Here is a 17347-nt window from a genome sequence, read left to right on the forward strand (position 1 = left end):
GAAATGTTCAAATGGCTTTAAGGAGAGAGAGAGAGAGATGAACAAACTACTTGAAGGTGTACTGGAAAAGAAATAATGAAGCGAACAAAGAAATGAATCGTCAGTGACTGTGAGGTCACGGCACAGAATTAACGAACGATACCGCCAATAAACCGCCAGCATCCTGGCGAAAGCGGCTTCCGAGAGAGGGGATAGGCAGGACGCCACCGACAAAGCGGGAGCAATGTAGGCAGGCGACTTCCTTTCAGAAATGTTGGAGGCTGTAGCATGAGACTTTGTACGGATGTAAATAACGAGTATAACTAAATTCTCTTTGCAGACGTTGAAGACTTGGAGTGGAGACCAAGATAATTAAGTTTGTCACAGGAACATATGTCTGGAAAAGTAACGTTTTACCGCTACACGCGAAATACCACAACACACTTTCAAATATCCCGCATTTTCGGCGCTACTGACTGGGATGTTACGCACATCATTCACCGATCACCTGATGTCCCATGCCCAGTATAGCTTTGTTTACATGCCATCCAGTCGAGTTTGTGATCTGCCCAGAGAAATTTGAAAACGTTGTTGTGCTTGCGGAATTTCTTCATATTTTACTACTGTACCCACCCAGAGATGTTTCTACTTGCTGTTGTGATTGTGTTCTTTCTTCATACTGTACTACAGTACAGCAGAACTCATCCACAATAATAGAGAATGCAAGCTGTACGTGTATTTCATATTTAGTGTGTTTCTGTTGACCATAGTGAAATTTACGATTGAGGAATACGCCGATACGGTGCTACCGTACATCGAAGCTTGGTGCAGTATGAGGGCTTCTAGTTAGCTGTATGAAGAGCGTTTCCCACACCGCCAGACATCTTTGCGCTCCCTCATTGCTGAGGTGTACCAGCGGACCTCGGGTACATTCACCACCAGAAGGGACGACTGTGGTGCTCCACGGCGGCGCCGCACACCCGGGTTTGAAGAGGATGTACTCCATAAGTGGAAGAGGACGCAACGACGAGTACCAGAAATAAAGCAGACAGACTGAATGTGGGTCACCAAACAGCCTGGCGTGTTCTGCAGGAGCAGCAGCTACGAGACCGACTTCAACGGCCAATCTCCTTCTTCACGGAAGGCATTCTCAATTTCCTCAAACGCCATGTGAAGACTGACGAAAATCCGCATACTGCACGCCCTCGAGGGATTCAGGAACGATACGGTCTGAACATCTGGGCAGGGTTCCTGGATGGACATGTGACTTCTTTCACCACATCTCGCGGGTGCCGCGTACTTGCAGTTCCTTGATGGCGCCTTGCATGGACTCTTAGAAGATATGCCACTGCTTGTGTGTCAGAACGTATAGTTCCAGTACGATGGCGCACCCGCTCAATTTTTACGTGCGATCCGAGGTCATCGGACCAACGATTGGGGCAACAGTGGATAGATCGTGGAGGCCCGAATGCTTGGCGTTCATGTTCTCCCGACTTGAGCCCGCTAGACACTACATGTGTGGTTACATGAAATCCTTGATTTACAAAACCGTTTTGCCATCCGAGGAAGACCTAATGAGGCGGATTATGGATGAGGCGGATGCTGGAGGACCAGGGATTGGTAATCGTATGTACCAGAAAATGGTACGGACGTACCGCATGGTGTTGATGGCCGTGGTAGTCATATAGAATCCTACTTGTAAGTGGTCTCAGGCGAAAAGCAAAGTGTGCTCTGATACTTTACGTGTATCGGGAAAAATGTACGTTGCCGGACTTTAGGTTCCAATCTAAACTTAACCTTGGAAGGTACGTAAAAAAAAAAAAATTGTTCAAATGGCTCTGAGACTATGGGACTTAACTTCTGAGGTCATCAGCCCCCTAGAACTTAGAACTACTTAAACCTAACTAACCGAAGGACATCACACATCTCCATGCTCGAGGCAGGATTCGAATCTGCGACCGTAGCGGTCGCCCAGTTCCAGACTGTAGCGCCTAGAACCGCTCGGCCACATCGGCCGGTAAAGGTATGTACAAAGGATAAATTAATTCAAGTTTTGAAAGAAAATATTGTATATAAGCAGAGATGGTCAAATGTGGTATCGATTGTATACTAGCGTCGCTGCTCAACAGCGATCGTTGATTCAAGGTAATGTGTTAGAGTAATGTGTTAGGGTAACTTTAGATCCAGCTATATATGGAGGACTCGCAAGTGTAAAGACGTGTTGTATCTGATGTGTGCTGAATACATACTTACTCGCCGTGAGCGGTAATTATGTTTTATTTGCGTTCACATGCCATCCCCATTTTAACAGTTGGTTTTCAGACTGCTATCAGTTACGTAATTTCAGTTATATTTAAAACATACATGTTTCAATCTTCTTGGTCCCACTTAACAGTCAGTAAAGGGAATTTAGTTACACCCAGTACAAACAATTTGAGTCATTGTCTAGCGAGGCAGTATCAAGTGTATGGTAACTGGCCACGGTTCCAAAATTATTATTATTGTGGTAGTTATGCCGATGATTGGCTTGTTGTAACTCTCAACGCTAATGTATCCTGTGTAGTTCTTTTCATCTCTGCGTGATTACTCTAAAATACATCAAGTTCAGCCTGTTTACATCTCAGAGACATGGTCTTCTTCTACAATTTTCACACCACTGCGCTTCCTTTCATTACCAAATTAACTACTCCTTTTTATCGTTTGCTTTTTGAATCTCCACAATTATTCATGGATGTTTCAACGTCCTGATCCTATCAGTCTACTCCATCTGTTAGTGGCAACGTGACTACACTTCTTTTATCCCAGTTCAGTACCATCTAATCATCTGTATTCTTGTGCGGCACCACATTTCAAAAGCTTCCATTCTCTTCTTGCCTGTACAGATCATCATCCGCGTTACGCTTCCTTATGAGGCTACGCTTACGAAAAACATTTTCAGAAGAGACTTCCTGACACTTAAATTTGTATTAGATGTCAACGTATCGTTCTTTCTCTGGAGAGATTTTCCTAATATTGCACGTATGTATCTTATATTTTCTCTGCTATTATTACGTATTTTACTGTTGAAATATCGGAACTCCTCTACTAACTTTAGCGTCTAATTTCGTAATCTAATTCTCTCAGAATCACCCGACTTCATTCGAATACACACCAATTTCTTGTTTTAGTCATATAAACGTTCACCTTATAACCTCTTTCCAAGATATTATTCAGTCCTTTAAACTAAGTCCTTTGGCGTAATATATGACAAATTATAATGTGACCAGAAAACGTTAAAGCTTATATTTCTTCTGCTTGAACTTCAGTTCTATTTCAGATTTCTTCCTTGGTTTCCTTTAGTGCTTGCGTAATACAGAGATTGAAAAACGGCTACAGATATAGTTCTGCTTCTCTTCTTTCTTAATTACTGGTTGCCTTGCATCGGCTTCGACTTTTAGAACTGCAGTCTGGCGTCTGTACAAGCTGTAACCAACCCTTCGTCAAAATCAGTTTCTCCCTGGTAACCAAATTTTCAAAGTGTGCACATTACATAATGTAAATAAACAGAAGCTTGGGAACTACGTAATTAAACTGCATCTATCTATCGTCCTTCAACGAACAGGGATTTCTTAAATTGTAGCAGGAACCTTGTAACACGAGAATACCCAGCGGCACGTTTAGTAATCATCGTTGTCTTCGTGCTCTTCGAGTGAGCCGGGTAGGGTGTCTAGGAACAATTTGCCTCCATTTTGCTCTATCTTGTTATACTTGTTGTCTTGATACTGTTTCCCACTTTTCTCCTCTAGTCTTCAGATCTTCCTCAATCTGACTCAGTCACCTTTTTCTGGATCGTCCTGTTGGCATTTTCCCCTGCACATTCCTATCCAAGTTTTTTTGGCAGGTGGTTATCCTTCTGCTCTTCACAGGTCCAAACCACTTGAAACCTACAGTACTCAGTCTCAGATCCACTCGCATCTCTCCTCTGATGTCTTCATTCTTAATTTTACAACAAAATAATACGCGACCAGCAGCGTAAAAGAAATTTGCTTTCTTAAGCGGTTTCGGGCACTCAGTGCCCTTCTCCAGAAGGTTATACAGTACCTATCGCATTATTTGCGAGTGTCAAGAATAAGAGGCATACAGCAAAATGCCTTGGTATAACCTTCTGAAGAAGGGCACTAAGTGCCCGAAACCAGTAAAGAAATTGAATTTCTTTTATGCAGCAGGTTGCTTATTATTCCGTTGCATACGAATACAATTTCTGAGGATGGATAACGCATTAAATTGCTAATTTTATTTCTTTTAGTCTTCTGCAAGACCGATCACGGGAACTTCGTTTCGCATGCTAGTAACTTTCTCAAATCTGCCATGTTAATTACACAGCACTCCAAGCTGTATAACATAATCGGAAAGAGATAGGTTTTGAACATGGTCTCTTTGGCTCTCACAGGAACTCCTCAGTCCCACTCAAGGCCCCGAACTTCATAAACAAAATTTTATCCCTTTTTTACTCTTTTCTGTACTTCTAGTTTGGTAGTTTCATTCCTTAATATTATTGTACTTCCCCTGGTAATTGAACGCTTCCACATACTCAATTTTCTCTCCAGCTAGCATGAGGTTTATTAGGCAAAGGTCGTGCTCATAGTCATTGTTACAATTTTGCTCTTGCTTACTGTCAGCTGGCGCCTTACCTGTACCTCTAGATCTATTTCACCAAAAATGGCTACAACATCAGCAAAGACTAAAGCACTAAGATCATCATTCCCTATCTGCTTGATTTCCTTTAGAACCACTTCCATAAGTACAATAAAATATTACGGGGAAAATGCACTACCCTATTGCACTTTTTTCCCTGTCCTGAACCAGTACAATCTGCCATTACCCATTCGTACGTTAAGTTTTGCAGCTTTCATATAGCACTTGCACCTTCCTTATTAGTGAGCTTGAAACCATTAGTTTTTCTAAACACACACTTTGACATACTGTCATATGTTGCTTACAAATCCAGGAACACGATTAATAAATCTTTACTCTTTTCCCAATACTTTTACGTTAACTTTCTTAGTGCAATTATGATACCTGTTGTTTCTTCGCTGCTTCTGAATTCATGTTGTTACTCTTCAAACTGGTTTTCTAACAACGATATTAATATTTTCTCAATAGTCTTTTCCAATATGTTAAGAAAGTGTGATAACAGGGTGATCCCTCTGTAACTGGAACATTTTCTCCTACTTGCTTTCTTGAACAGTGATATTACATTCCCCGTCTTCCAGTCATCTGGTGTTTTATTTTCCTTCCAGATGACTCCCAGTGTTCGATGTAGATACTATATTCCTTGACTGCTTGATCCTTAATTACGTCTGCTGTCAATTTATCTAGCGCGGCTGGTTTGCCTCCCTTCATTTGCTTCAAGGCATTTTCAGTCTCTGCCCAGATAATAGGTGATTGTTCCACTCCAGGTTCTGGTAAATCTTTAATTTTCTGTTCCTCCTCTATTATCACCTTGCCATTGAATAATGCGTTTAAATATTTTTTCACCTCTTGTCTGACCGCTTCTACATCCCGCACTATGCTCCCATTTTCTCTTTCTATCGCCTTAGTGCCTTCGCTCTCTGATCTTTTGCTTTTTATCAATCGGAATGGCATTTTCTTGTTTCCATTGCTGACCTCCTCTATCGCATTTTAATAATGTTGTCTTAAATATTTTCCACTCTTCGTTTGCACTACCTGTTTCATTTGTTGATAATTTTGCAATTATCAGACTTTGATGGAGTTCTTATTTTATACTTCCTATAGTCTTCATCCTTTGATCGTAGGCATCTTCCTTATCTTCCTTGAACAGGTTATGATAGATATTTTCTCTCTTCATATGAGCTATAATTGATAACTGTCCAATGAACTTGTCGGTGTGATTTCTACATCTGACTGCCGCTGTGACCGAGTGGTTTTAGGCGCTTCAGTCCGAAACCGCGCGGCTGCTGCGGTCGCAGGTTCGAATCCTGCCTCGGGCATGGTTGTGTGTGACGTCCTTATGTTAGTTAGGTTTAAGTAGTTCTGAGTTCTAGGGGACTGATGACCTCAGATGTTAAGTCCCATAGTGCTTAGAGCCATTTGAACCATTTCCACATATCTTACTCTTTCTCCAATGTGTTTGTCGGCTGTCATATACTTAATAACTGAATTGCTTCTTTCATTTCAGCCGTATCTGTTAATTTTATGGCTGTCTATTTTGTTGAAGACTGTGTTCTTTAGGGAGAGGCTATTACTTACATAGAACTCTAACAGATATTCTCCTTCAGTAATTATTTCTCGATACCCAAAAGAACCACCACCTTCTTCATATCTAGATCTGTCTATTCCACTCTGGGCGTTCAAATCAGCTATTAACATGATGTTACATTTCTGGATATGATCTTCCAGTTACTGGAGGAAAGTTTCTTAGTCCACATCACCACATACTTGTTGTTGGGCACACCCATGTAGAGTTGTGAAATTAGTCTTCGCCGTATTTATTCTGGCTTTAACGAATCCTTCATTGACGCAGACGGTATCTGAAATAGCATCTATTCCCTATGAAGGACCATACCAACTCCATCTTTTGTCGTGTTTTGATATCCATGGCAGTACAACTTGTAGACTCCCTTCAGTTTTCTTTTTTTTTTTTATTTCCTCTTTTCCATTTTGTTTCACGCGTTCCAAGTACATATCTTTTCCTTCTCCTCGTCATATCGTCTCGATTTATAGTTAGTTTTTTGACGTTCGAAGTTCCCACTCGTAATCCATTATGGTCTTTAGGTCTATTCCTCGTTTGGTTGTCATATTTAGTATTCGTTCGTATGATCTCAGTGTGAACATCGGACTCCAACGGATCATCATACATTCCAGGGGCATAAGAAGACGAGTCTACATTCGATTTTTCCATCTGAGGCTTGTTGTAGTATTGAAAGCAAAACATTCATATTCAACTGTTGACTTGCGAGGTTTAACACAGGTGAGGATTTTCGGTTGGTGTTTACTCCCTTAGCCTTTAAAGATCACTGTTCTTCCAAAGGCAGTGATATCCTCTTCTGTTTAACCACAGGGAGGATGGGTTGCCATTTCCTCCGTCTCTACCGTTCGGAAAGTCGCCTTCTCTGTCAAACGCGCTTTTTTTTATTGTATGGTTCCCCAGAATTACTAACAGTTTGTGGCTGGTCTTCCTAGGTGGAAAGGGTGAAAGAGTAATATTTTCTTTATTTCCGTTTCAAAAGGGTATTGAGCACAAGGTCCTTTGACCCCTCTAAGATGTTGGTTACTTTATTACATCTCATTTGACATTACATATTCTTCCAGTTGACTTTACATTTCTGTCACACAATATTACATTACTTTTTCTTCTATTTTGTCTATAAACATGTATTACTTTGCAGTGTCTTGATGATGGTGCGAGGAACTCTGATTCATGCCACCCCTCAGGGGCGACAGATCCCACGTAATAAAAATGTCGCGTAGTGGGCCTTAGTGCTTCAACGATAGCGAGCTGTTTTTGCTTGGATGATACTATTACTTCCCTGATGGTCTCCATGTGCAATTACTGATGGAGATCCCTTATCCTTGCCCATCTACGTGCTCCATTGATTAACTGTAGACATCCGTTTTGTTGCACTCCCTGTCAATAGTATTCTAGATCATCTACTGCTGCCTTACTGACTCATTCTTAAGATTCGTATCTTTTCTTCTTCCATATATAATATTGTGTATTTCATGGGTCACCCATGATAACTTCGCTTCTGTTCTCGCAGTAGCTGTTGCATGCAATTATGTCTTATTTCCTTCATTATTATATTCCGCTCCTCTTCTAGTGAACGACTTTCAACGGTTGTAGTTAGGACATTGTTAACTGCCGCATGAATGTCCTCTGGGCCTCATTCTGTCGAAAGTTTTCAGTATTCTGTTTCAATGTACACTACTTTTTCTTTATCCCTTGAATGTCTCCTTGTTATCTCTTAATATATGTCTTTTTTTGTAGTTTTGGGAGTTTATGCTAGCTATCAACAGCTGAAACCTGAGGTAGAATTCTAGAACTATGCCCTCCCCCTTTCATTGATTGTCCCGCAACCCTACTTCCACAACCTACCAGCCAATATGGTTCGTATCATCTAGGACTAGGAAAGGTTCATCCTCCTATACATACTTTTTCAATTCTCCTATTCCTTCGTACATTTACTTGCTCACCAGTAATTTGTGATGTGGACCTGTACAGTGATAATTGAATCTGGAATAGTTCCAATACTCAGAACAATAATTATTTCATTGTAGTATTACAAGAAACTCATTCTGTCACCCAAATTTCTGCACATAACAATGCCAAAATGTGTTACACCCTGCTGTTGTCAGTACCTTTGCGATGCTCCAGAAAGAACCTGCATCAGCTGTGCGACTGAGATCTATGTCGCTCCCCAGTGAAATAAGATACTAAATTAAGAACTGTTGTGCAACTGATTTAACAATATCAAAGTGGTGGCCCTGGTAAAGGAGTCCTAGGTGTTGATTGTCGTATATATCATGAATGGTATACTGCTAGGAAAAGGAATTCATTAACTACTGAATTAAAATCATTTCCCAGGTGAATCTAAGTTTATTATAATCATTCTCAGATTGCAGAAGTCAGACAATGACATTAACATGGATCTTAATTAAGCACAAAGCAAAAGCAACATCTAATTATCTCAAAGAGATTGGGTAAAACTAGTGTTGATTAACTAGACAGAGTTTCAGAAGAGGAATTGGTGTTCAGAAACAATTACACTACTGGCCATTAAAATTGCTACACCACGAAGGTGACGTGCTACAGACGCGAAATTTAACAGACAGGAACAAGAGGCTGTGATATGCAAATGATTAGCTTTTCAGAACATTCACACAAGGATGGCGCCGGTGGCGACACCTACAACGTGCTGACATGAGGAAAGTTTCCAACCGATTTCTTATACACAAACAGCAGTTGACCGGCGTTGCTTGGTGAAACGTTGTTGTGATGCCTCGTGTAAGGAGGAGAAATGCGTACCATCACGTTTCCGACTTTGATAAAGGTCGGATTGTAGCCTATCGCGATTTCGGTTTATCGTATCGCGACATTGCTACTCGCGTTGGTCGAGATCCAATGACTGTTAGCAGAATATGGAATCGGTGGGTTCAGGAGGGTAATACGGAACGCCGTGCTGAATCCCAACGGCCTTGTATCACTAGCAGTCGAGATGACAGGCATCATATCCGCATGGCTGTAACGGATCGTGCAGCCACGTCTCGATCCTTGAGTCAACAGATGGGGACGTTTGCAAGACAACAACCATCTGCACGAACAGTTCGACGACGTTTGCAGCAGCACGGACTATCAGCTCGGAGACCATGGTTGCGGTTACCCTTGACGCTGCGCCACTGACAGGAGCGCTTGCGATGGTGTACTCAGCGACGAACCTGGGTGCACGAATGGCAAAACGTCATTTTTTCGGATGTATCCAGGTTCTGTTTACAGCATCATGATGGTCGCTTCCGTGTTTGGCGACATCGTGGTGAACGCACATTGGAAGCGTGTATTCGTCATCGCCATACTGACGTATCACCCGGCATTATGGTTTGGGGTGCCATTGGTTACACGTGTCGGCAACCTCTTGTTCGCACTGACGGCACTTTGAACAATGGACGTTACATTTCAGATGTGTTACGACCCGTGGCTCCACCCTTCATTGGATCCCTGCGAAACCTTACATTGCTGCAGGATAATGCACGACCGCATGTTGCAGGTCCTGTATGGGTCTTTCTGGATACAGAAAATGTTCGATTGCTGCCCTGGGCAGCACATTCTCCAGATCTCTTACCAACTGAAAACGTCTGGTCAGTGGTGGCCGAGCAACTGGCTCGTCACAATACGCCAGTCACTACTCTTCATGAACTGTGGTATCGTGTTGAAGCTGCATGGGCAGCTGTACCTGTACACTCCATCCAAGCTCTGTTTGACTCAATGCCCACGCGTATCAAGGCCGTTATTACGGCCAGAGGTGGTTGTTCTGAGTAATGATTTCTCTGGATCTATACACCCAAACTGCCTGAAAATGTAATCACATGTCAGTTCTAGTATAATATATTTGTCCAATGAATACGCGTTTATCATCTGCATTTCTTCTTGGTGTAGCAATTTTAATGGCCACTAGTGTAACATCCTAATGTGTTAATCGCATGTAACTTAATCGTAACGAGTGTACGATAATACCGATAATGAAAAGAAAATAACATGCAACTACTCCTACTACACCTAACTTCACTCCTTGACTAGCCGATGCCACCAGGTAATTTCACCTTAATCGTTGTACAGGAATGCAAACTGTGTGTAGCGCAGTTGACTGAGACTGGTACTCAACAGACAACACACAGGCTGCTTCACAGAGCAGTTCTGCTCACTCCTGCGTCCTGTCCTTAAAGTCTGAAGTCTTCTGCATTAAGACTGGGGTGTCTTGTGTTTCTAATCTCCACGCAGTCTCCCATACCGCATCTCTTGTCCCTGTTCTGAGCAGAGTCCCTGCCACACACATAATCCTGCAATGAAAAAGGTGCTTCAAACTCTGATTAATGAGGTAACTGTTAAGGCACTGTCTCTTCTCCCGCCAAGGATTCCAATCAGCCGGGTCCCCGCCGACGCCATTCCTACAGCATTCTACGTTGCATGCCTCCGTCATCAATTTCTTTTTCAGTCCTCAAATGCTCGGTCTTCCTACATACAAAACTTTCATAAAGTCAGCTCCTAGCTTTCCACTCTCTATTATGATTTAAGAATGTCGAATGAGCACATCTCTTGCCTTTGTTGGATGTGTACTCCACTCTGTCAGGGTTGTCATTTGGTTTACACTGTTCCTCACTGCACCTGCCTACTGAGAAATGACAGGGCTGAAGACAAAGCCCTCTACAAAGCATGCTTTGATGACCTGATGTGCTTGTAAAATGTCCATTTATTATTATTTTGGGCACATCTTAGTCCTGTTCATTATTATTAGCATTTTAGCCAGATACATGCTGTGTGCACTAGCGGACTACAGCTCATGGGATAATTCTTCAGGCACTGTGTGAACCATATCCAGCGAATGACGTGGGTCATCTGTAGCTGATGAGGGGCACTACCCCTCCTCCTGCTGTCAGGGCCTCAAAGGTCACTCTCTGTCCCTTAATGTACGTCAATGCAGGAATGTCGGCCTGCAGGCACTGTTGTGGCTTGCTGCTGGTTCCCAAGGCCAGGGCTCACAACTGTTGTCTAATATTCCACATGCAAAAGCTACCAATCGGAAAAGACAGGATTAACAGGGAGGAAAACATGGCCTGATCTTTACAAACACTGTTATCATTAACATAATTAGCATAAAGCATACAACAATTGGTAGAAACACGAATTCATTTGTGACTTATGGAATTTTCGTAATGAAAACGAGATGTGTGAGGCCAGTAATGGACTCACACCTCTCATCTCACCCGAATCGTACCAAAAATTTGTGAGTGTGGTATTACACTTATGGGTATGGTGTGACAGTATCTGCTTTTCTTTCGTTTATTTTTGTTCGTTACGCAGATAGGTACACCGTTCCACAACTTAAAGTTGGATTGTCAGGACACGTGGAAAAGGTTGTACTGCCAACATTTAAGCATACAATTCATTGAATCATACATACGGAAATCAGAAATTCATCATACTGATTGCTGATACAGGCACTGAAGGCTTTTGTTTAATGCCGTGTCTTACAGCTGACATAGGTAGGAAATTCCTTTTAAGAAACACAAATATAGCTTGCAAATCACATTCATTCCAAAGTTAAAATTTTTGCAATAGTCATTCGTTTTTATGCTGATTCATTCTCTCGCGTTATTATCTTACTTGTGCACACTGAGAATGATTATAATAAACTTAGATTCACCTGGTAGATGATTTTAATTCAATAGTTAGTGAAGACTTTTCAGCATATGTTCCTCACTCAGTCATTCAGCCTATCGATGGTTACCTTGATTTACTCACTCCCTTCACACATCAATAATTAAACACGAAACCCCCTCATTCTTAAGTAATATAATCTCTGAACCCGTACTGCTCGCAAACAAGTATATACGTAGCCACTTTTGACCAAACTCATTCGTTCCTTTTTAACACAAAACAAACATACAATTGCCGATGGCAGAACGCCGAAGTAAGCCTTATTTACGTGCAGACGTGACCGAAGGTGGCCGACAGTACTAAACAATACCCGAATGACCCAGGCTGCTCGGCGCTGTATAGTTAAGTCATACTGATACTGTAGTATATTACAACTAATGTGTGTTCTTGGCGTCTCCTGAAATGTATAGTTATCGCGGAAATATGCGTTATCGGAGAGTACGTTCAGATGAAAAAGTGTTAATAAATAACGTAGTTCAGTTCTGTCGATAAATACGTAAAATCTTTGTTAAAAACGTTAGAAAGAGCTATAGTGAGAGCAGTAGCTGCAGTACAAAACTGTTCAGCCCTTACATGGATTAAAGGTACTGTGTACACTTATTATGCAGCATCTAGCTACACAGACCCTAATGCTTTACACGTTAATTATTAGATTATAAAACAAATTTGATTTTTCCACACTAGTCTGTAAAATTATGTAATAGCAAATCTAGTTCTGTGTTTATTCGTCTGTATTTAGTTATTAGTTCGTGCACCGAAATTTCTGATTCGTTTTCATTTCTCACTCTTTCCTATAGAGTCACGTATTAATACCGAACGTGTTTTTTTTATCTGCTACACATTCAAGTTATTAGATCGTAAAACAACAGTTTAATTTTCATTTTGAACGCATCTATGTGAACGTACGTATTAATTTCTAATGTATGACACGTTCGCTTCAATTTTTAGATCGTAACACGACTTTTTTATTTTCATTTTCAACGGTTTCGTGTAAAACAACATATAAAAGTGAATGTATAACAAAAATCCGTTGTCTCCTTCACGCTCTGCTGAATTTTCAAGCCATAAAAGAAAAGTCATTTTCCTTGTGTTCGTTTCGCTTGTTTTTCGACAGAAGTATGTGTTAACACAATGCAGTTTTAAGTCCGCTTTATCCGCTGCCGTACACCAAGTACAGTTCAGGAACCATATTACATTTTGATTGAGCGCGACGTTCTTCAGAACAACGAATAGCAGAGTATGGAAACAGATCACATCGCTCCCACCCAAAACGGCAACTGTGAAGTGATCGGGTAATAGTTATTACTTAAAACATGTTTTTTTGGGGGGGGGGGGGGCGCATATAATATGGTGTGTCTAGGGACTTAAATTTTTAAATCCGCCATTGTCTGTCCCGCATGCATTACACAACGGCGTGGCTACAAAAATTCAGAGACTGGAATCCGTTGGTGTCTTAAAACCCATTTCAGCAAGTCACTGACCATCACCCTTACTCTTCACTCGTAAGCCGAATGGAAAAATCCGCCTTTGTGCAGATAAGAAACGCACAGTAAATTCACAGACAGTTATTGATTCCTACCCGCTCCAGTGTGTAGAGGAACTTTTTGGATCACCTAACGTGAGGACGGACTAATAAAAAGTGATCTTGCAGAAGCCTATCTTCAGTTACCACTGGACTAATGGACAAAGAAAATTTTTGTTGTGAGTAGGGCCTTGCCTAGTACGACGGTGCGGGTCTCCTGGTCGTCCCCTATGCCCTGTCTTGGAGTATGGGACTGCATCATCATCACACCATCGGGTTGGTTTGTTTTGAATATCAGCACCTATCTTTCGGAAATGTTTGTGCTCCTGCGTTATTTCAAAAATTTCTCGAACAAGTAACGCCTAAGGTGCCTTCTTGTTTTAATTATCGTTTCCGGACAAACACCAGGAAAACACCTTAAAAATATTGAGCGTCTTTTTCAAGTTGTAACTAGGCTGGCTTAAAAAGAAATAAAGTTCAAATGTGTGTGAAATCTTATGGGACTTAACTGCTAAGGTCATCAGCCCCTAAGCTTACACACTACTTAACCTAAATTATCCTAAGGACAAACACACACACACCCAAGCCCGAGGGAGGATTCGAATCTCCGCCGGGACCATCCGCACAGTCCATGACTGCAGCGCCTAAGACCGCTCGGCTAATCCCGCGCGGCGCTGGCTTAAAATATAACTTGTAAAAATGTTCTTTTTTCAGTACAACTACAGAATACTTAGGATATATCATCGACGCCAATGGCGCTGGTCCTTCGACGAAACATATGCAAACAATTCAGAAATTGCCATCTCCTAAGAATTTACGTGAACTGCAAGCTGTTTTTGGAAAATTGTCTTACTATATAAAGTTCATTACAAATGCGGGGAAAATTGCCGCGTTTCTGAACCGTCTCAGGCGTAAAAATGTTCTGTTCCATTGGACAAAAGACTGCGACCAAGCTTTTCAATTACTGAAAATGCGTTGCTGCATCAGTCTTGCCTTATGCACTACAATCCGCTCAAACCACTTGTGCTTGCAGTCGATGCCTCGTCCCATGGTATAGGATCGTTTTTAATTCACAAAATTGGCAAAACAGAAAGTCCCATCGCATTTGCTTCCAAAACTTTGAATAGTGCTCAGATCAATTGTAGGTGGCTGGAAAAGAAGCTCTAACTGTGGCGTCACCAAATTTCATCATTACCTGTATGGCAGAAAATTTTTCCTGGTCACGGATCATAAGCCTTGGACTGCACTGTTTCATCCGCCGAAACAAGTTCCCGACCCCAAGGCCCAAAAGCTTCAACGATGGTCACCAGTACTACATTATGTATCGCCCGACAGCACAACACGCAAAGGCCGACAAATTGTCTAGTTTACCTGCCAGCACAGATGCAGCATTCGATGCAACGGAAGCTTCTTGATTACATAGTGATTCTTTAAATTCGTAAGCACTGGATTCTTTTCCTTTCGATTCACGTCGGGTCTTATGAGCCACGGAGCATGACCAATTACTACTATTGCTAAAATGTCATATTGCAAAAGTGGACTGCGCTCTCACAAATGTATTCAAATGGTTCAAATGGCTCTGAGCACTATGGGACTTAAGTTCTGAGGTCATCAGTCCCCTAGACTTAGAACTACTTAAACCTAACTAACCTAAGGACATCACACACATCCATTCCCGAGGCAGGATTCGAACCTGCGACCGTAGCGGTCGCGCAGTTCCGGACTGAGGCGCCTAGAACCGCTCTTCCACAGCGGCCGGCCAAATATATTCCCGATCACTTATTGCCAAGATATATTGTGTTCTGAATGATGTGTGATTCTGCTTTCCAAGGCTGACGAACAGACTATAGTATTAATCCCCACCTCGTTGCAATAGCAGGTGTTAAGTCATCTGCACAGAAGTAATTGGGGAACAGTTGGTACTAAGCAGCTGGCGCGCCAACATCGTTCGTGGCTAGGTTTAGATAAGCAAATAGAATGCGTGACGGCACAATGTCGGGCTTGCGTGGGCCATCAGGCCGCTCCGCGCCAGGAATTTTTCTCCTGGCCACATTCTGACACTCCGTGGCAACGACTTTACATAGACTTTGTTTTTCCCTTTAGGCAAACACGTTTGTTAATTATCGTCGATGCCTACAGCAAATACCTTTCTGTTATTCCAATGTATTTGACGAATGCTGCCAGCACTTTCAAAGGCGCTCGTTTCTGTATTTTCTCTCGAAGGCTTGCGACAAACATTTTTTTCTGACAGTGAAATTCCTTCTTCTTCAAAGGAATTTGCACAGTTTTGCAAACAAAATGGAATACAGCGTATCAGGACAGCACTCCTCGCCACAGTCAAACGGTGAGACCGAACGTTTCGTTGGAACATTCAAGACTCAAAAACTTGGAGTTTCACATTCACGAGATGATGCCTTACTGACTTTTTTGAATTGGTATCGTACTTTGCCTGCTCCCGACGTTTCGCCGGCAAAACGTTTGTATGGGCGACGCCACCGGAACTGGCTGCATTTGCTTCGTCCACACCGCTCTGCTCCAGATTCAGACTTAACCACGAAGTTTCGTCAGAACGTCAGAATTCAGTATTGAGTGCACAACAAGCCACATTTGTGGGAATCCAACGTTGTTTCCGGATCAGCTTTCAGGGCGCAGTACATTATTCGCGGCAGCACAGACACACATCAGCCCCTCCAAAATCAGCTACGGCTCCGTGAATTCACTTATCCTGACGTAGATCAAACTTTTTCAGATTTCTTCACTGCAAGATGTCCGGCTGCCGTGACGCAGCCACATCCGCCCGCCGCAACGGAGCCTGCTACGCAGCTTACCGAGCGGGTGCCTCCACCCGAGGCAGTCTCGCCGGTGGAAGTCCCTGCCTGCCCACTTGCAACGCCGTTTCCGCCACCTTCGCAGGTCGCCTCTCCCCTGGACACCGACGCCGTCACCGTCGGCTCGTCGCCAGAACCCTCTGCGGCACTCTCAGTGCTCCTACCTGTGCCGTCGGGAGAGTCCTTCGCCCGTTTTTCCGAGCCAGTTTCCCTGGCGCTCGCAAGACGCAGTGTCTGGACGTGGGGTGATCTCCTCTGCCCCCAGCCAAGCAACCAGCCGCGCCGCTGCCCACGGCACATGCCTCCCGCGTACATTCCGAGTGGGGCGAGTAGGGGCGCCCTATCGGCCGCTATCCAGGCGGGCGCACTTACAAACACGCGCGCCGACAGTTAGGCCGCCGCGAACGAACGATTACAAAAAAAAATTTCAAATGTGTGTGAAATCTTATGAGACTTAACTGCTAAGGTCATCAGTCCCTAAGCTTACACACTACTTAACCTAAATTATCCTAAGGACAAACACACACCCGTGCCCGAGGGAGGACTCGAACCTCCGCCGGGACCTGCCACACACGAACGATTACCTCGCTGCAGTGAGATGCAAGCATCCCTTCACCAGAGCTCCAGCGGCGGGCGTAATTAAAGTTCGAACATTTATGCACTGACCCCATTTTGCGTCTGCCAGTTGAATAACATTTACAGACTTTCATAGTGGTCAGGTCTCGACATTTTCTGAATATACATTGTACTGAAGAGTGGCAGACTTATAAATGTTTTGCGTCTTTATATATTTATACATTGTAATATCCCAAGAAACCAGAAAACCCAAATAAGAATGTCATGATAATTTAAAGTAGGGAACAGTGTTATCCTGACAGGTACGACAACTTTGACAATAATATAACACCTTAAAGTTTTGATGAACACCAATTTCAATAATTAGTGAGTATGTCATGGTATAAAACTGGAAAGAAAGTAAGGTTATTTTTAATTAGCTATCAAACATCTTAGTAATAACTGCAAATCAGTACAACGAAAGTTAAGTCCAAATTAATATGTCGGTCAGAGATAACATTTATTCTGAAAGAG

The 17347-nt window shown here is 42.6% G+C and overlaps 1 protein-coding gene across 1 annotated transcript in view; it reads right to left on the bottom strand.

The window, feature by feature from the left end:
• Positions 1-16573, bottom strand: part of LOC124798928 (vicilin-like seed storage protein At2g18540) — a 33501-nt gene extending 16928 nt beyond the window's left edge. Inside the window, exon 1 of the mRNA XM_047262461.1 lies at positions 16259-16573. Within this exon, the coding sequence (XP_047118417.1) occupies positions 16259-16573 (315 nt within the window). The remainder of the gene's footprint in view (positions 1-16258) is intronic.
• Positions 16574-17347: the final 774 nt, after the last annotated feature.

Source organism: Schistocerca piceifrons, chromosome 5 (assembly GCF_021461385.2).
Source record: "Schistocerca piceifrons isolate TAMUIC-IGC-003096 chromosome 5, iqSchPice1.1, whole genome shotgun sequence".
Taxonomy (NCBI): Eukaryota; Metazoa; Arthropoda; class Insecta; order Orthoptera; family Acrididae; genus Schistocerca; species Schistocerca piceifrons.